Below are 22,237 nucleotides of genomic sequence, written 5' to 3'. Positions count from 1 at the left end.
CACCTTTTTAAATTCTATAAATCTACTAATTGGGGGACAGTAAAGCCGGTTGACGTGAACATATGAGCTGCAACACTAAACGACACCAGTGACCTCGTGACCCCTCTGAGCATGACGCCTCGTTTGGAGCACAAAGTTCTCCCAGCTGGTGTCCGGTGTCTAAAGAAGAGACTCACCTTCTTTTTAACCTTCCTCACGTTGTTTGATTTAGGAGCGCTAAAGGATGTGACATTGAGAGCAGCTGATCTCCCTGATTAGCAACTTCATTTGGAGAGAAAGAACTAATCAGTGAAGGAGCCGCTGCAGCGTTTCATTGGTATAGGAGTGAGACACTGTATGTCCACTGTATGTCAACAGTATGTCCACTATATGTACACTGTATGTCCACTCTATGTCCACTCTATGTCCACTGTACGTCCACTCTATGTCCACTGTATGTCCACTCTATGTCCACTGTATGTCCACTCTATGTCCACTGTATGTCCACTGTATGTCCACTATATGTCCACTATATGTCCACTGTATGTCCACTGTATGTCCACTATATGTCCACTATATGTCCACTGTATGTCCACTGTATGTCCACTATATGTCCACTATATGTCCACTGTATGTCCACTATATGTCCACTATATGTCCACTGTATGTCCACTATATGTCCACTATATGTCCACTGTATGTCCACTATATGTCCACTATATGTCCACTGTATGTCCACTGTATGTCCACTGTATGTCAACAGTATGTCCACTATATGTCCACTGTATGTCCACTCTATGTCCACTGTACGTCCACTGTATGTCCACTGTATGTCCACTGTATGTCCACTATATGTCCACTCTATGTCCACTATATGTCCACTGTATGTCCACTATATGTCCACTGTATGTCCACTGTACGTCCACTGTATGTCCACTGTATGTCCACTGTACGTCCACTGTATGTCCACTCTATGTCCACTGTATGTCCACTGTATGTCCACTCTATGTCCACTATATGTCCACTGTATGTCCACTGTACGTCCACTGTATGTCCACTCTATGTCCACTGTATGTCCACTATACGTCCACTGTATGTCCACTGTACGTCCACTGTATGTCCACTCTATGTCCACTATATGTCCACTGTATGTCCACTATATGTCCACTGTATGTCCACTGTACGTCCACTGTATGTCCACTATATGTCCACTGTATGTCCACTGTACGTCCACTATATGTCCACTATATGTCCACTGTATGTCCACTATATGTCCACTGTATGTCCACTGTACGTCCACTGTACGTCCACTGTATGTCCACTCTATGTCCACTGTATGTCCACTGTATGTCCACTCTATGTCCACTATATGTCCACTGTATGTCCACTGTACGTCCACTGTATGTCCACTATATGTCCACTGTATGTCCACTGTATGTCCACTCTATGTCCACTCTATGTCCACTGTATGTACACTATACGTCCACTGTATGTCCACTCTATGTCCACTGTATGTCCACTGTATGTCCACTATATGTCCACTATATGTCCACTGTATGTCCACTGTATGTCCACTCTATGTCCACTCTATGTCCACTATATGTCCACTGTATGTCCACTGTACGTCCACTGTATGTCCACTATATGTCCACTGTATGTCCACTCTATGTCCAATGTATGTACACTATACGTCCACTGTATGTCCACTGTATGTCCACTATATGTCCACTGTATGTACACTATACGTCCACTGTATGTCCACTGTATGTCCACTATATGTCCACTCTATGTCCACTATATGTCCACTGTATGTCCACTCTATGTCCACTGTATGTACACTATACGTCCACTGTATGTCCACTGTATGTCCACTCTATGTCCACTCTATGTCCACTGTATGTACACTATACGTCCACTGTATGTCCACTGTATGTCCACTGTATGTCCACTCTATGTCCACTGTATGTACACTATACGTCCACTGTATGTCCACTCTATGGCCACTGTATGTCCACTCTATGTCCACTGTATGTCCACTGTATGTCCACTGCGTACCCCACAGTGTGCCCCAGTATGGTTATGTTGTGGGCCCACAATAGACCCCAGTGGAGGCCCACTAAGTCCTTACTTTGGGCTGGCTGTGGGCCGACTCATCAGGGACAGATTCCTCTCTCTACAGTTAGATTAAATCAGTAAACAACCTTTTCTGCCGTAGAGGACACGTTGAACTGTCAGCGTTTTCTTTACCTGTGAGTCCTGATGACAGTTTTTATTCTTTTTTTGGGCCCAGGTCACCTCCTGCCTGAAAGTAGAAGATGTCCTATCACAAAGCAGGAGAGGGTCTCACAGGGTCTTCCACAGGTTAACTGTCATCTGAGGTTAATCACACAGTAACCACCATGAGAAGCTCCCTTGTCTCCAGCTGGCCCTCGTGCTCTGTCACTCATTTCTAATTCTGTCTGATGCCAAGAGACGGGGCAGCTGCTATCTGAGGATATGATACAGCTGTCAGCGGTGGTCAAATATAACCGGCATAAGGAATGACGTGCCATACTCAAGACATTGTTTAAGGCCGTCAAGTGTTTCCTGTTGTGAGACACAACCGGCGGTGACCAGAGAAACAAACCATAGAGATTATTTACCATCCAGTGTACCCATAAAACAGGGGCCTATTTTTTTACATGAAAAAACATGTAATCTAGATTATCATTCTTCATCGCCTATGCATGATGTGGGACTATTTGCTCAGTGAAAATACAGGAAAAAGTGCTTATTTTTACAGTTTGTAGATGAGGGACACGCCTCATAAATATATGTTTATGACTATTTAGAGGGTTTTGTTTCCTGATGTCATGCAATTTGATTCTCTGACAGCTCGACAAAACTCAGCATTTGTCTTTATGGAAACGGTAACAACCGCACCACCACCTCCCAAACCCAAAGCAGCAGCTGAAAGTGAAACCAACACCCTTTTGGCCTCCACATGGATACTTTTTCATAAACACAACCCACCCAGAATGAAGCAACCACTGCACAGCAACATTAAAATTAACCAATTTACCTCTGCGGCAAACCACACCAGGTCATATTTAAGATGATCTGCAAAAACAACACAAAAAGAAGACAAAATCAGGGAATTATCATTAAAGTAAAAACATGACTTTAACATCTACAAATATTGACTCGGGATTCAATAACTCACCTCATCTGCTCCAACCGGAGGAAGGGAAAGTTTGAACCAACACAGATATTAATATAGAAATCGAGAAAACAAAATGGAGGATGCAGCTTCTAAAGCTAACTGGCAATTGATTAATTACTACAAAAGTTAACTCTCAGTATCACAAATGAAACACATACAATTCTTCTTATTGGATCAAATACACTTAAAATAGACTTAATTTGTTTTCCTTTTCAGGTGAGAGGTTATTTTTATTTACATTTGTGAAGCTAAATTCACATTACGATTAGCAGCAAAACTATTTCTGCCTTCACCCGTCTGTTGTTCATGCTAACGTTAGCTAGCTGTTAGCTATTGGCTGCACTTAAATCTGAAGTAAGTAAACCTTTAAAAAAATTAAAATAGTATTAGTATTGTTTTGAATTCTGTGTGTGTACATACATTTTTAAAAGACTTTTAAAATCTTCGGAAAATGTCTCATTAGCTAAGGATTAGCAAAAAAGTGACATTAGCGTAAAGGTGATGTTAGCATTAATTTGCAGGAGAGAAAAGCAGACATTTTAAGTACAAATCTGTCTGTCTTACAGCTCTTATCACTAAGCTAATGTATAATAATAATAATAATAATAATAATAATAATAACAATAGTATGTAATAGTAGGAGTTCTTTAACTGAACACAGACAATTTAGGATTAAATTAGGATCTAAACTTACAACCTGTGAACATGAACTTGTGCCTCGTCACTAACTGAGCTGCAAGTAACGTCTTTGTGGCTCTTGTGTTATTTGTTATATTATTAAATTGGCCCCTTTACAGTCCAGTTCACAAAGATTATGTATAATACACACAGTTACAGTGAAATTATTAGCATCTTCAGAGAGTTGGTGACTTAATTATTATTATTTCTAATTATTGTTACAACTGCAATCAGACAAAGAGGGCAAAACTTCAGGGACCGTAATGTGTTGATTGGTGAATGGGACCTTGAGACGGGGCGGACGCGCCCTGAGATACAAATTCAACAAGACGACGAGCGAGATGAACATGAAGCTTTCGTATTTAATGTGACAGCAACAAGACGACAAACGTACATCACACTTCTGTTTGAACACTTTAGAAAAGACCGAGGATGAATCATGCTTCTGCTGCAGAGGAGTCGCTCTTTATTTCCATGCTAACGCAATGCTTTAAGCTAACGCAACTCTGTGTGAGAATGATACACGTTTGTTAATAGATAACAAAACTGAAAGGTTTACACGATCAGCTGTAAATGTAATACTGGTGTTATTTGTTTTAATCTTTGAATGCAGAAGAGATCTGTAAGAAACTGTCTTTTCTGTGGAAAAAGTAAATACATATATATGAATGTATACATATACAGTATATATATATATATATATATATATATATATATATATATATATATATATAAGATTAAAGATGAACCTTTTGGTTGGAGGCAGAAGCATGAGTCAGCCTTCACGGGTACACAAGCAGGTTTGATTCACCACTCGGGTACTAATACTGACATCAGTACACGCAGTACAAATACATCACAGTACAAATACATCACAGTACAAATACATCACAGTACAGTGTCAACACAGGCAAAAGCAGAAGGCAGCTGGGATTCAAAGAGTTTTGTTCCAACGAAAGATATCCAAAAACTACCTGAAACCTGCTGCTTCTCCCTCATTTATTCACTCAACTCGAGCTTTGGATGAAACACAATTGACTTTTTATTATCGTTCTTCACTTACGTCACGCTTTCATCTTTCTGAAGATGTGAACCTTCAGTTCTTAACTATTGGAGATATTCACACTCTTTATCACGTCTCATCTGTTCAATGAGAAGCAGACGGTAGGTTGACGGTGGATATGCAGCGTCTTGGAATCAAACTCTTACAAAGACGTTAGACCTGAACAGCGTTGGTTTGACTGTCCGAGACGGGTCTCATCTAACTGTCGAACATCTTCTTCCTGTCAGACTTGTCTTCGATGTTCTTACGCCAGTCGCCCACATCGCGCAGCTGCTTGTCCTGTGAACACAGACACGTTTCATATAAGTAACTGAAACAGAAAGAAGCTTCAACAAGGAATCACCAAGAGATAAAAGGTGGCTTTATTTGTTCATGTTCAACGCTTTCTAGGAAAATACTAAATTAATTAAACTCAAACTTTGCGTTTAACGTTTCAGCCACAAAAACTACCGTAGATTTGTTCACACAAAAGCATGACAATGATTATTTTTTGTTAAAATAAACAGAATTAGTTTAAGTCGACAATATAACTCGTAGTTTTCTAATAATATAGAGTTCTGCAGGGATAAAACATGTCTGTAGTCCAACAGGAAGTTAGCGTCGCACTGGTACTCTAAAATAAAATCCAATGGATTTTGGATTCAAAATAATCAGACATTTATGACTCTTCCAGGTTTAGTTAAACAAGATAATCTTCACTAATGGACTTTCATGACGTTTGAAGTGTAAAGTAAGAAGCTAACGTTGGTCAATAAATGTGTTACATATTTTGTATTAACCTTAAATGTAATGTCTTATTCTTATTTATGTATTGTGATGCGTATTCATGAAATAAATATGAGCAAATACTAACTATTTAGGAAATGTTTGTGTCCCAGCGTCTGTGTTTATGCAATATTTAACTAGTAACTAGTAGTTACTGAATGTAACTCCAGTTCCATGAGTGGGTGCATTACCCTCTAAAGGGATTTACCTATTGGAGGGCTAATTAATGGTGTTAACCAATAGCGATAGAGGTCATAGTGGGTACAGAATAGAAAAACAAGGTATATGTATAAAACATATCCTATCAGTAATATAACAAGGCTTCTTTTTTAGCAATGTGTTTTCAGATTCCAGTCCCAAACTTTGTGAGTACCAGTGTTATCATAACTAGTGGCCAAACCTACAGAGTTGTAATAAACCACATTAATCCTTAAACTCTTGGTGCCAGTCATACAACAATAGAGCCGCTGACTACGTCAATGGCTCGGACCCTAATAACCAGCTGCATCTGTCGCTTCCTCACCTCCTCCTTGACCTCCTTCTTGACCTGCTTCAGGTTGGCCCTCAGGTCCATGTTGACCGTGTGCTTGGAGCCCAGCAGAGCCTTCAGCATGGCGTCGGCCGACATGCGGACCTTCTTCAGACGGGGTCTCTTGAACTTCCCCCTCATGTCCACGATCTTGATGTTCAGGTCTCGGACCTTCAAGGGGATTCAAGTATAGGCTTTTTATTTACTATGGGTCAAATCATCATATGTTACTGTGGTCACTTGAGTCCTATAAACACAATATATCCTTTTATTTATATCCGTTTATTATCCTTGTGTTTATCTGTATGTCTAGATCCATCTTCCTGTACATTTTCCTGTTATGTGTTCACAAACTAGGACAATAAATGTGATTCTGATAATTAATTTTAAAAAGAAAGCGTCTGACCTCATTCAGGACCAGGTTGAGCTTGAACTCGATGCCGTATCGCTCCTCCTCGCTGATGTCGATCTGCTCGTGGAGTTTCTGGCAAAGCTCCTGCAAAGAAAATCATTTTAGTCCGATTTTTTTTAAGCACTGATACCACCAAATGTGTTCATCTACCTCACAGAACAGAAACAAAAAATAAATAAATCAGCCAAAGTGTGTGACGGGAATTATTTGACAAAAAATACAACATTTTCATTTTTTATAAAATAAGATTTTTATAATTGTATAATATGGGAGGGATATGATACAAAACAAAATTGTAGGATATACAAAAAACATTGAAAAGTTATTAATGCTTTTATCAACGTGTCCGGTCAGATGCTCAGAGGTGAACAATCAGCTGAGCACCAAAGCAGAACTCAAGATTGAAGGTCCTGAGAAGCTCTGCAGTCAACTCAGAGACTTCTGGACTAAACGTTTAAGAAACAGCTGGAACTCCAACCAATTTAAAACCAGATCGAGTATGAGAGAAAACCGACGTTCCTCCATGTGGACATCAACAGAACCCGTAACTGAAACATCTGGTGCCTGAAATATAATGTTAGTATCTCTGTTGGAACAGTTATTGATCTCACCGTGAGCTCCTCTTTGGAGTACGGCAGCTCCAGCGGAGGACATTTATCTGTCAGGAACTTCTCCCTCTCCCCGACCTTCACCCCGGCCTCCGCATCCAGCATGTTGGTGGCCACCAGCAGCATGCATCCCTGTGTATCAATGTGTTCAATGTGTTCAATGTGATCAACGTGTTCAATGTGTTCAAAGTGTTCAACGTGTTCAACATGATCAATATGTTCAAAGTGTTCAACGTGATCAACATGATCAATATGTTCAACGTGATCAATGTGTTCAAAGTGTTCAACGTGATCAATGTGTTCAATGTGATCAACGTGTTCAATGTGATCAGTGTTCAATGTGATCAATGTGTTCAATGTGTTCAATGTGTTCAATGTGTTCAATGTGTTCAATGTGTTCAACGTGATCAATGTGTTCAAAGTGTTCAACGTGATCAATGTGTTCAACGTGATCAATGTGTTCAATGTGTTCAAAGTGTTCAACGTGATCAATGTGTTCAATGTGATCAATGTGTTCAATGTGTTCAATGTGTTCAATGTGATCAATGTGTTCAATGTGTTCAATGTGGTCAATGTGTTCAACGTGATCAACTTGTTCAATGTGTTCAATGTGATCAATGTGTTCAATGTGATCAACGTGTTCAACGTGATCAACTTGTTCAATGTGTTCAATGTGTTCAATGTGATCAATGTGTTCAATGTGATCAACGTGTTCAACGTGATCAATGTGTTCAATGTGTTCAATGTGTTCAATGTGTTCAACGTGATCAATGTGTTCAATGTGTTCAATGTGATCAACGTGATCAACGTGTTCAATGTGTTCAATGTGTTCAATGTGATCAACGTGATCAACGTGTTCAATGTGTTCAACATGTTCAATGTGATCAACGTGATCAACGTGTTCAATGTGTTCAATGTGATCAATGTGTTCAATGTGATCAACGTGATCAACGTGTTCAATGTGTTCAACGTGATCAATGTGTTCAATGTGTTCAATGTGTTCAACGTGATCAACGTGTTCAATGTGTTCAATGTGATCAATGTGTTCAATGTGATCAACGTGATCAACGTGTTCAATGTGTTCAACGTGATCAATGTGTTCAATGTGTTCAATGTGTTCAACGTGATCAATGTGTTCAATGTGTTCAATGTGATCAACGTGTTTAATGTGTTCAATGTGTTCAATGTGATCAACGTGATCAACGTGTTCAATGTGTTCAATGTGATCAACGTGATCAACGTGTTCAACGTGTTCAATGTGTTCAATGTGTTCAATGTGATCAACGTGTTCAATGTGATCAATGTTATCAACGTGTTCAATGTGTTCAATGTGATCAACGTGATCAACGTGTTCAATGTGATCAATGTGTTCAATGTGATCAATGTGTTCAATGTGTTCAATGTGTTCAATGTGATCAATGTGTTCAATGTGTTCAACGTGATCAACGTGTTCAATGTGATCAATGTGTTCAATGTGATCAATGTGTTCAATGTGATCAATGTGTTCAATGTGTTCAACGTGATCAACGTGTTCAACGTGTTCAATGTGTTCAATATGTTCAATGTGTTCAATGTGATCAACGTGTTCAATGTGTTCAACTTGATCAATGTGATCAAAGTGTTCAATGTGTTCAATGTGATCAATGTGTTCAATGTGATCGAAGTGGTCAATGTGTTCAACGTGATCAACTTGTTCAATGTGTTCAATGTGTTCAATGTGATCAATGTGTTCAATGTGATCAACGTGTTCAACGTGATCAACGTGTTCAATGGGTTCAACGTGATCAATGTGTTCAATGTGTTCAATGTGTTCAATGTGATCAACGTGATCAACATGTTCAATGTGTTCAATGTGTTCAATGTGATCAACGTGTTCAACATGTTCAATGTGTTCAATGTGTTCAATGTGATCAACGTGTTCAATGTGTTCAATATGTTCAATGTGATCAATGTGTTCAATGTGATCAATGTGTTCAATGTGTTCAATGTGTTCAATGTGTTCAATGTGTTCAACGTGATCAACGTGTTCAACGTGTTCAATGTGTTCAACGTGATCAACGTGTTCAACGTGTTCAATGTGTTCAATGTGTTCAATGTGTTCAACGTGATCAACGTGTTCAACGTGTTCAACGTGTTCAACGTGTTCAACGTGTTCAACGTGTTCAATGTGTTCAATGTGATCAACGTGTTCAATGTGATCAATGTGTTCAACGTGATCAATGTGTTCAATGTGATCAATGTGTTCAATGTGATCAATGTGTTCAATGTGTTCAATGTGATCAATGTGTTCAATGTGATCAACGTGTTCAATGTGATCAGTGTTCAATGTGATCAATGTGTTCAATGTGTTCAATGAGTTCAATGTGATCAATGTGATCAATGTGTTCAATGTGATCAACGTGTTCAACGTGTTCAATGTGTTCAACGTGATCAACGTGTTCAACGTGTTCAATGTGTTCAATGTGTTCAATGTGTTCAACGTGATCAACGTGTTCAATGTGTTCAATGTGATCAGTGTTCAATGTGATCAATGTGTTCAATGTGTTCAATGAGTTCAATGTGATCAATGTGATCAATGTGTTCAATGTGATCAATGTGTTCAATGTGTTCAATGTGATCAATGTGTTCAATGTGATCAATGTGTTCAATGTGTTCAATGTGATCAACGTGTTCAATGTGATCAGTGTTCAATGTGATCAATGTGATCAATGTGTTCAATGTGTTCAATGTGTTCAATGTGATCAATGTGATCAATGTGTTCAATGTGATCAGTGTTCAATGTGATCAATGTGTTCAATGTGTTCAATGTGTTCAATGTGATCAATGTGATCAATGTGTTCAATGTGATCAGTGTTCAATGTGATCAGTGTTCAATGTGATCAATGTGTTCAATGTGTTCAATGTGATCAATGTGATCAATGTGTTCAATGTGTTCAATGTGTTCAGTGTTCAATGTGATCAATGTGTTCAATGTGTTCAATGTGATCAGTGTTCAATGTGATCAATGTGATCAATGTGTTCAATGTGTTCAATGTGTTCAATGTGATCAGTGTTCAATGTGATCAATGTGTTCAATGTGTTCAATGTGTTCAATGTGATCAGTGTTCAATGTGATCAATGTGTTCAATGTGATCAATGTGTTCAATGTGTTCAATGTGTTCAATGTGATCAGTGTTCAATGTGATCAATGTGTTCAATGTGTTCAATGTGTTCAATGTGATCAATGTGTTCAATGTGATCAATGTGTTCAACGTGTTCAATGTGATCAATGTGTTCAATGTGTTCAATGTGTGTACACTCTCATGTACCTTCAGAGTGTGCTTGCGCCTCGCAGACAGTCTTTTCCTGCAGGTGGAAACACAAGATGTGACTCAGAAATCCATCCCATAATGTTATAAATACAACAATATAAACACAATGTCAGGTGTTCACAAACAAGAGTTTCATTTTTTTTCCAATAAAGAAAAAAAAAGTGTAGGATTTTATCCATTAATTGTGTTAACGAGTATCATAAGAATAAACATATTAATAATCATATTGATCAAACTGAACTCACTCGCAGGCCATCTTCACAGCAGGAACCGATCTGATGAAAAAAACGTGAAAGACAACGTTGAAAATACATTTACATCTTTTGATATGTGATCAGATAAATCAGATAAGCTTCTTTAAATGTAGACGCACAAAACACACACAGAACCCCACTCTGTATGAGAGAGAGAGAGACTTATGTTATGTATACTGTATATAATATGCTTCATGTGTTAAAGCTGCATTCTCTCTCCTGACCACCAGGGGGCGACTCCTATGGTTGTATAGAAGTCTATGCTTCATGTGTTAAAGCTGCATTCTCTCTCCTGACCACCAGGGGGCGACTCCTCTGGTTGTATAGAAGTCTATGCTTCATGTGTTAAAGCTGCATTCTCTCTCCTGACCACCAGGGGGCGACTCCTCTGGTTGTATAGAAGTCTATGCTTCATGTGTTAAAGCTGCATTCTCTCTCCTGACCACCAGGGGGAGACTCCTCTGGTTGTATAGAAGTCTATGCTTCATGTGTTAAAGCTGCATTCTCTCTCCTGACCACCAGGGGGCGACTCCTATGGTTGTATAGAAGTCTATGCTTCATGTGTTAAAGCTGCATTCTCTCTCCTGACCACCAGGGGGCGACTCCTCTGGTTGTATAGAAGTCTATGCTTCATGTGTTAAAGCTGCATTCTCTCTCCTGACCACCAGGGGGCGACTCCTCTGGTTGTATAGAAGTCTATGCTTCATGTGTTAAAGCTGCATTCTCTCTCCTGACCACCAGGGGGAGACTCCTCTGGTTGTATAGAAGTCTATGCTTCATGTGTTAAAGCTGCATTCTCTCTCCTGACCACCAGGGGGCGACTCCTCTGGTTGTATAGAAGTCTATGCTTCATGTGTTAAAGCTGCATTCTCTCTCCTGACCACCAGGGGGCGACTCCTCTGGTTGCATAGAAGTCTATGCTTCATGTGTTAAAGCTGCATTCTCTCTCCTCACCACCAGGGGGCGACTCCTCTGGTTGTATAGAAGTCTATGCTTCATGTGTTAAAGCTGCATTCTCTCTCCTGACCACCAGGGGGCGACTCCTCTGGTTGTATAGAAGCCTATGCTTCATGTGTTAAAGCTGCATTCTCTCTCCTGACCACCAGGGGGCGACTCCTCTGGTTGTATAGAAGTCTATGCTTCATGTGTTAAAGCTGCATTCTCTCTCCTGACCACCAGGGGGAGACTCCTCTGGTTGTATAGAAGTCTATGTTTCATGTGTTAAAGCTTCATTCTCTCTCCTGACCACCAGGGGGCGACTCCTCTGGTTGTATAGAAGTCTATGCTTCATGTGTTAAAGCTGCATTCTCTCTCCTGACCACCAGGGGGCGACTTCTCTGGTTGTATAGAAGTCTACGCTTCATGTGTTAAAGCTGCATTCTCTCTCCTGACCACCAGGGGGCGACTCCTCTGGTTGTATAGAAGTCTATATAAATGACTCTACTTCTCTTGATTTATTCCCTCAGTAAACATTGTAAACATTAGTTTTTGGTCTCAATCTCTAGTTTCAAGTCTTCTTCAATACAGAATGATGTTCATTTAGTAAATTATGGACATTTAGAGTTAAACAGACCATAAAGCAGGGGATGCTTTAGGGGCGGGGCTACAGAGACCCGTGATATTTTGACCTGTGTTACAAACAATGTCTTCCCCCATTGAAACAGGTGAATGTGTGTCGTCCTTGATTTGAAGTATTCAATGTGTTCTTGTGAAATGTGCTTTGCTATTGTTGTTTCTGCCCCGTGTAAATAACTAAATAAACAAAGCACCGCCGTAGACACTCGAAGACATATCACCTCATCCCTTAAAGACATATCACCTCATCCCTTAAAGACACATCACCTCATCTCTTAAAGACATATCACCTCATCTCTTAAAGACATATCACCTCATCCCTTAAAGACACATCACCTCATCTCTTAAAGACACATCACCTCATCCCTTAAAGACACATCACCTCATCTCTTAAAGACATATCACCTCATCCCTCAAAGACATATCACCTCATCCCTTAAAGACATATCACCTCATCTCTTAAAGACACATCACCTCATCCCTCAAAGACACATCACCTCATCCCTTAAAGACACATCACCTCATCTCTTAAAGACATATCACCTCATCCCTTAAAGACACATCACCTCATCCCTTAAAGACACATCACCTCATCCCTTAAAGACACATCACCTCATCCCTTAAAGACACATCACCTCATCTCTTAAAGACATATCACCTCATCTCTTAAAGACACATCACCTCATCCCTTAAAGACATATCACCTCATCCCTTAAAGACATATCACCTCATCCCTTAAAGACACATCACCTCATCCCTTAAAGACACATCACCTCATCTCTTAAAGACACATCACCTCATCTCTTAAAGACATATCACCTCATCTCTTAAAGACACATCACCTCATCCCTCAAAGACATATCACCTCATCTCTTAAAGACACATCACCTCATCCCTTAAAGACACATCACCTCATCTCTTAAAGACACATCACCTCATCTCTTAAAGACATATCACCTCATCTCTTAAAGACACATCACCTCATCTCTTAAAGACACATCACCTCATCTCTTAAAGACATATCACCTCATCTCTTAAAGACATATCACCTCATCTCTTAAAGACATATCACCTCATCTCTTAAAGACACATCACCTCATCTCTTAAAGACATATCACCTCATCTCTTAAAGACATATCACCTCATCTCTTAAAGACATATCACCTCATCTCTTAAAGACACATCACCTCATCTCTTAAAGACACATCACCTCATCTCTTAAAGACATATCACCTCATCTCTTAAAGACACATCACCTCATCTCTTAAAGACATATCACCTCATCTCTTAAAGACATATCACCTCATCCCTCAAAGACATATCACCCTATCTCTTAAAGACATATCACCTCATCTCTTAAAGACATATCACCTCATCCCTCAAAGACATATCACCTCATCTCTTAAAGACATATCACCTCATCCCTCAAAGACACATCACCTCATCTCTTAAAGACATATCACATCATCTCTTAAAGACATATCACCTCATCCCTCAAAGACACATCACCTCATCCCTGAAAGACATATCACCTCATCTCTTAAAGACATATCACCTCATCCCTTAAAGACACATCACCTCATCTCTTAAAGACATATCACCTCATCCCTCAAAGACATATCACATCATCTCTTAAAGACATATCACCTCATCCCTCAAAGACACATCACCTCATCCCTTAAAGACATATCACATCATCTCTTAAAGACATATCACCTCATCCCTCAAAGACACATCACCTCATCCCTCAAAGACATATCACCTCATCTCTTAAAGACATATCACCTCATCCCTTAAAGACACATCACCTCATCTCTTAAAGACATATCACCTCATCCCTCAAAGACACATCACCTCATCCCTCAAAGACATATCACCTCATCCCTCAAAGACACATCACCTCATCCCTTAAATACATATCACCTCATCCCTTAAAGACATATCACCTCATCTCTTAAAGACATATCACCTCATCTCTTAAAGACATATCACCTCATCCCTCAAAGACACATCACCTCCTCATTTAAAGACACATCACCTCATCCCTTAAAGACATATCACCTCATCCCTTAAAGACATATCACCTCATCTCTTAAAGACATAGCACCTCATCTCTTAAAGACACATCACCTCATCTCTTAAAGACATATCACCTCATCTCTTAAAGACATAGCACCTCATCTCTTAAAGACACATCACCTCATCTCTTAAAGACATATCACCTCATCCCTTAAAGACATATCACCTCATCTCTTAAAGACATAGCACCTCATCTCTTAAAGACACATCACCTCATCTCTTAAATACATATCACCTCATCCCTTAAAGACATATCACCTCATCTCTTAAAGACATAGCACCTCATCTCTTAAAGACACATCACCTCATCTCTTAAAGACATATCACCTCATCCCTTAAAGACATATCACCTCATCTCTTAAAGACATAGCACCTCATCTCTTAAAGACACATCACCTCATCCCTGAAAGACATATCACCTCATCCCTTAAAGACATATCACCTCATCTCTTAAAGACATAGCACCTCATCTCTTAAAGACATATCACCTCATCCCTCAAAGACACATCACCTCATCCCTTAAAGACATATCACCTCATCCCTTAAAGACATATCACCTCATCTCTTAAAGACATATCACCTCATCTCTTAAAGACATATCACCTCATCTCTTAAAGACACATCACCTCATCCCTTAAAGACATATCACCTCATCTCTTAAAGACATATCACCTCATCTCTTAAAGACACATCACCTCATCTCTTAAAGACATATCACCTCATCTCTTAAAGACATATCACCTCATCTCTTAAAGACATATCACCTCATCTCTTAAAGACATATCACCTCATCCCTCAAATGCATACCATTTATTTATGTCATTCACCATTCATTAATTTAAGATCCTCTTTTCCCCTTTGAGCCTTTTAAAGTCCCGTTTGACCTCGACCTCCTCGGGTTAGAGGTCATTGTTAGTAGGTCTAAGTACACATCGAGTCCTCCAACCTGGACACAACCAACCGGCTCTCAAACTTTCCAAAACGCAGACACGACATCACGGATGAACTTATTTCTTTGAGCACTTCAGAGGAAACTTTTTAATAACCTCAGCACTCTGATCTGTTACTGACAATGAAAGTATTCAGAGTATCTTTACACAACAATGTTGCAACAAAGTTACAAATCAAAGATTATTAATACTGTTGTTAGTAGAGTTACTTTGAAATACTTAATATACAGTTAGCTGAGTCCAGTGGGTCCCAACCTATGGGGCCGGGCCCCTCCGAAGGGTCACCAGTTAAATCTGTAGGGGTCCTTTTTTCTTGCCAATTTTCTTTTCTTTTTTACTTATGAAATATTGTATAATTGTTCTTCTCTGAGCCTCAAACAGATATTGAAATTAACCTGTTGCCTCGGTTACACTCGTTTAGTCTTTTCAGTCCCAACTCTAAGAATCCTTCCTGATCGGATACTTTAGTGTTTCCGTCCCAATGAACCGTTATTTTAGCGGATTAATCTTCCTCTCTGGTTGTTTATTGAAGAGTAGCCGCTAACAAAGGTGATAAACATATAACATTGATCTGTAAATGCTTAACAATAAAAGTAACTTCTTATTATTCCTGCAGTATTTTTGCTTGTTTTAATTTAATTTCCTATAATTTTTTCACAATAAAAGTCCTTTGTGATTCTCCCCCTGTAGTATCAATTGACTTGCTTCATTGGAAAATAGCCACTAATGTGGTGGTAAACACATTTTTACCATAACTTCTCCACAATAAACGTCCCTGTTATGCTTTTATTTTGAAGAAGCCGCTCTGGTTTTCCTCCTCTCTTCCCTTTGAGGAATCCTTTCGGATTGTGTCCGCATGCTGAGATCTGACCTCTATGTGAACTAGACCACGTCGGCATGTGGTCTGGCTGACCCAACGAGAGCCAGACCAGATCTCGGGGGCATCGAAGTGTCTCCGTGTCTTCGACCAGACGCCAGCGGACCACTGATCTGGTCTTTAATGGATCGGATCCCATAAACATATCAGGTTCATAATCTAAGTCTGAAAGTGAAGTCAAAGTGAGATCACCCCCCTCCTGGGTGAACTGACCCCCTTTGAGGTCCAGGGTTTCGAGGGTTTCAGGCCTGCGAGGCCGCTTCTCGAGGGACTCGGGAGGCCGGACGGCGTTTGGTGGATTAGGACGACTATTCCTGGAGCTGCAGCTGCCTCCAACATCTTCATTATGTTTCAGAAAAGAATAATAATAACCGACCGCAGGCTCGTCTCAAAAGACGTCCCAGGACACATCGCTGGTGTCCGTAAACAACAACAGGCGAGGGGGGGGGGGGGGGGGGGGGGGGGGGGGGGGGGACAAGACGTGAGCCCATCACTAAAATAACCTCAGACAGAAATACAGACAAGAGGCGACATTTAAATCCCAAAGACGAGAACTAAAAATAAAAGCTGCTCTATTGTTTTAATCTTGGTTTTTAAAAAAGACATAAAAATAAAGCTGGAATGTTGCGTAAACATATTTATATTTACTTTTAATGTTGTCGGGGGCAAAGTTCAACAACTTAAAATACTGTTATTATAAGAATATATTATATTGTTTATGTTATAATCATATAACATATATATATATAAACATTAAATATGTATATATATACATATTTTTTGTCAGATGTACTCGAAACACTAGAGTACACTAACAGTAAAACGTTGTAGTAGAAGTACAATAGAAAGTAAATACTCTGTATGTTAGAGTAGAAGTACAATAGAAGGTAAATACTCTGTATGTTAGAGTAGAAGTACAATAGAAAGTAAATACTCTGTATGTTAGAGTAGAAGTAGAAGTACAATAGAAAGTAAATATTCTGTATGTTAGAGTAGAAGTACAATAGAAAGTAAATATTCTGTATGTTAGAGTAGAAGTACAATAGAAGGTAAATACTCTGTATGTTAGAGTAGAAGTACAATAGAAGGTAAATACTCTGTATGTTAGAGTAGAAGTACAATAGAAAGTAAATACTCTGTATGTTAGAGTAGAAGTACAATAGAAAGTAAATACTCTGTATGTTAGAGTAGAAGTACAATAGAAAGTAAATACTCTGTATGTTAGAGTAGAAGTACAATAGAAAGTAAATACTCTGTATGTTAGAGTAGAAGTACAATAGAAGGTAAATACTCTGTATGTTAGAGTAGAAGTACAATAGAAAGTACTCTGTATGTTAGAGTAGAAGTACAATAGAAAGTACTCTGTATGTTAGAGTAGAAGTACAATAGAAAGTACTCTGTATGTTGTCTTCATCACATGAAGCTCCTGGTTCACTCAAAGTTCTCAATGTTCTTCAACGTCTGAAAACCTGAATCTGGATTAAAGACGGAGACTGAAGCCGGCAGCCGCTGCAGATTAGAGCGACTGACAGGAGGATCAACCCCGGAGGATCAACCCCGGAGGATCAACACCGGAGGATCAACACCGGAGGATCAACCCCGGGGAGCGCTGTCAGCTGCTGGCCTTGGAGCGGTGTTGCCTTTCAGCCCCGTCACCGGGCAGTACTTCACCGGGCAGTACTTCACCGGGTAGTACTTCACCGGGCAGTACGTCACCGGGCAGTACTTCACCGGGCAGTACTTCACCGGGCAGTACTTCACCGGGTAGTACTTCACCGGGTAGTACGTCACCGGGCAGTACTTCACCGGGTAGTACTTCACCGGGTAGTACTTCACCGGGTAGTACTTCACCGGGCAGTACTTCACCGGGCAGTACTTCACCGGGCAGTACTTCACCGGGTAGTACTTCACCGGGTAGTACTTCACCGAGTAGTACTTCACCGGGCAGTACTTCACCGGGCTGTACTTCACCGGGATGTACTTCACCGGGCAGTACTTCACCGGGCTGTACTTCACCGGGTAGTACTTCACCGGGTAGTACTTCACCGGGTAGTACTTCACCGGGCAGTACTTCACCGGGCAGTACTTCACCGGGCAGTACGTCACCGGGTAGTACGTCACCGGGCAGTACTTCACCGGGTAGTACTTCACCGGGTAGTACGTCACCGGGTAGTACTTCACCGGGCAGTACTTCACCGGGTAGTACTTCACCGGGTAGTACTTCACCGGGCAGTACTTCACCGGGTAGTACTTCACCGGGTAGTACGTCACCGGGCAGTACTTCACCGAGTAGTACTTCACCGGGTAGTACTTCACCGGGTAGTACTTCACCGAGTAGTACTTCACCGGGTAGTACTTCACCGGGTAGTACTTCACCGGGCAGTACTTCACCGGGCTGTACTTCACCGGGATGTACTTCACCGGGTTGTACTTCACCGGGTAGTACTTCACCGGGTAGTACTTCACCGGGCAGTACTTCACCGGGCTGTACTTCACCGGGCAGTACTTCACCGGGCTGTACTTCACCGGGTAGTACTTCACCGGGTAGTACGTCACCGGGTAGTACTTCACCGGGTAGTACTTCACCGGGCAGTACTTCACCGGGCAGTACTTCACCGGGTAGTATGTCACCGGGTAGTACTTCACCGGGCAGTACTTCACCGGGCAGTACTTCACCGGGTAGTACGTCACCGGGTAGTACGTCACCGGGTAGTACTTCACCGGGCAGTACTTCACCGAGTAGTACTTCACCGGGCAGTACTTCACCGAGTAGTACTTCACCGGGCAGTACTTCACCGGGATGTACGTCACCGGGTAGTACTTCACCGGGCAGTACTTCACCGAGTAGTACTTCACCGGGTAGTACTTCACCGGGCAGTACTTCACCGGGCAGTACTTCACCGGGCTGTACTTCACCGGGATGTACTTCACTGGGTTGTACTTCACCGGGTTGTACTTTACCGGGTTGTACTTCACTGTACAGAAAGGCTGTACTTCACCGGGTTGTACTTCACCGGGTTGTACTTCACCGGGTTGTACTTTACCGGGTTGTACTTCACTGTACAGAAAGGCTGTACTTCACCGGGTTGTGCTTCACCGGGTTGTACTTCACTGTACAGAAAGGTAGTACTTCACCGGGTTGTACTTCATCGGGTTGTACTTCACCAGGTTGTACTTTACCGGGTTGTACTTCACCGGGTTGTACTTCACCGGGTTGTACTTTACCGGGTTGTACCTTACCGGGTTGTACTTTACTGGGATGTACTTCACCGGGTTGTACTTCTTACCGGGGTTGTACTTTACCGGGTTGTACTTCACCGGGTTGTACTTTACCGGGTTGTACTTCACCGGGTTGTACTTCACCGGGTTGTACTTTACCGGGTTGTACTTCACCGGGTTTTACTTCACTGTACAGAAAGGATGTACTTCACCGGGATGTACTTCACCGGGTTGTACTTTACTGGGATGTACTTCACCGGGTTGTACTTCACCGGGTTGTACTTCACTGTACAGAAAGGATGTACTTCACCAGGTTGTACTTTACCGGGTTGTACTTCACCGGGTTGTACTTCACTGTACAGAAAGGATGTACTTCACCGGGTTGTACTTTACCGGGTTGTACTTTACTGGGATGTACTTCACCGGGTTGTACTTCACCGGGTTGTACTTTACCGGGATGTACTTTACCAGGTTGTACTTTACTGGGATGTACTTCACCGGGTTGTACTTTACCGGGTTGTACTTTACCGTACAAAACAAACCACTCAAGAAAAAAACAACACTAAGATAAGAAAAAAAAGGATAAGAATAAAAGAAATCCAAAATAAAGTCCACTTTTTTTTAAAATTGTGTCCCAATAAAAACAAATGTATTAAAGTCGTCAAATGACAATTAAACATCTACTATTGATGCACATTGATAAAAACAACAGCATTGAATCCTAAACATCAAACTATTGAACGTGACGTTTATGACCAAAAAAAACATCAGTTCCTCAGAAAGAATGTGCATGCAAACACAGACACACACATTGACACACACACACAGACACACAGACACACACAGACACACACACACACAGACACAGACACACACACAGACACACACACACAGACACACACACAGACACACACAGACACACACAGACACAAACACACAGACAAACACAGACACACACACACACAGACACACACAAAGACACACACTCACACAGACACACACACACACACACACTCACAGACACACACACAGACACACACACACACACGCACACACACACAGACACACACAGACACACACAGACACAAATACACACACAGACACACAGACACACACACAGACACACACAGACACACACACAGACACACACACAGACACACACAGACACACACAGACACACACAGACACAAACACACAGACAAACACAGACACACACACACACAGACACACACAGACACACACAAAGACACACACTCACACAGACACAAACACACACACACACTCACAGACACACACACAGACACACACACGCACACACACACAGACACACACAGACACACACAGACACAAACACACAGACAAACACAGACACACACACACACAGACACACACAAAGACACACACTCACACAGACACAAACACACACACACACACACACACACAGACACACACACACTCACACACAGACACACACACACACACACACACACACAGACACACACAGACACACACACACACACAGTCCTTACTTCAGGCAGTCTTCAGCTGGTCCTTGTCCCGGTCCTTGTCCCGGTCCGAGTCCCGGTTCTTGTCCCGGTCCGACCGGGTTCTCCCAGGTATATATTGGTTCTCCGATAGCCTCTAAATCCTCCACTTTCTGTTTATGGAGGCGGATTAGTGGTCACACCAATGGGCTGCCAAGGTCATGAAATACAGTCCAGTGTCGCTCATTATAAATAACCCGCCCTTTAAGATTCTAATCTGTATTATCTCCTTTCAACACAGGAACGTGATTAAACCTCACAGGCATTTCATAATCAGCAGTAAATCCGGTTATTAATTGAGCTCAACTGTGTCCAGACGCCTGAACGAGGCTTTTATTTTGAAGAGTCTCTTTTCTAACAGGGTTCAGTGGTTCAACTGAAGGAGACAAAGATCCTCTGAGCAACAGAGATCAGTCGCTGGTCAAAGAAACAGGAAGCTCAGATGTTTCAGTGTCAAGAGTTTCACAATAAAAGCAGAACAAGCTGGAATGAACAATGAACCTTTAAACTGCACAATGGAAACAGAACGGCTTCAATCAATATTTATTGGGGACTAAACTATTTCTCATGTAATTAATACATTTAGTGTCTGAATTAAACAGTTTGTATCTTTGTTATAATAGTTCATATTCCACTGAAATCAGAGTTATTATTTTCTATACACTCCTTCAACAGTATCATAAACTAAATCAATGTCTGTCACCCGCATTTAAAACTAAACTTTGAGTTGTTTGATCTTGAAGCAGCTCTTTTCATAATATTGGGATTATGGATTATTCTTTTAATAGAAAGTTGAACTCACAGTGTTGCAGCCAGTGGCTCTGAAAGAGACAAACAAACTCAATAAATGGTTATTAACACATTAGTAAGTTATTTCAAGCAGATATTAGGACATTTTAAGTGTTTTAAATGTAAAGTAGGTGTATTATAAACTCTCCTATTATTATTATATTATCACAAATACATTAAAAAACACATAAATCTCCTTATATGTATATTATTATCGTATTAACGATTAAATGTTCATGCTTGTTATAATTAGTAAAAATGAGGTTTGAAATAAACTGTTCAGACAAAAGGTAAAAATCTAAACAACATATTAATAATAATTATTATTATTAAAAAAGACTTACCTCAGGTCTGTTTCTCTGTTTGTGATCCATGTAGTTTGGTGCTAAAAGTCCCGTTAGGA

The 22,237-nt window shown here is 40.8% G+C and overlaps 2 protein-coding genes across 2 annotated transcripts; both read right to left on the bottom strand.

Annotated features, from left to right (window-relative positions):
* Positions 1 to 4,778: 4,778 nt before the first annotated feature.
* Positions 4,779 to 21,071, bottom strand: LOC117732232 (troponin I, fast skeletal muscle-like). The gene is made up of 7 exons (XM_034535025.1): positions 21,031 to 21,071; positions 10,793 to 10,822; positions 10,545 to 10,581; positions 7,240 to 7,368; positions 6,623 to 6,712; positions 6,211 to 6,387; positions 4,779 to 5,201 (listed from the first exon to the last, which is right to left on the bottom strand). Exons 2-7 carry the CDS (start codon positions 10,801 to 10,803, stop codon positions 5,121 to 5,123), a joined length of 525 nt encoding a protein of 174 aa, XP_034390916.1. The 5' UTR covers positions 10,804 to 10,822; positions 21,031 to 21,071; the 3' UTR covers positions 4,779 to 5,120.
* Positions 17,876 to 22,208, bottom strand: LOC117731924 (adhesive plaque matrix protein-like). Its single transcript, XM_034534483.1, has 4 exons — positions 22,179 to 22,208; positions 19,895 to 20,023; positions 19,418 to 19,654; positions 17,876 to 19,270 (listed from the first exon to the last, which is right to left on the bottom strand). Exons 1-4 carry the CDS (start codon positions 22,206 to 22,208, stop codon positions 17,876 to 17,878), a joined length of 1,791 nt encoding a protein of 596 aa, XP_034390374.1.
* Positions 22,209 to 22,237: the final 29 nt, after the last annotated feature.

This window comes from Cyclopterus lumpus, chromosome 6, assembly GCF_009769545.1.
Source record: "Cyclopterus lumpus isolate fCycLum1 chromosome 6, fCycLum1.pri, whole genome shotgun sequence".
Classification (NCBI taxonomy): domain Eukaryota; kingdom Metazoa; phylum Chordata; class Actinopteri; order Perciformes; family Cyclopteridae; genus Cyclopterus; species Cyclopterus lumpus.
This window is presented reverse-complemented; position numbering and strand designations above follow the sequence as displayed.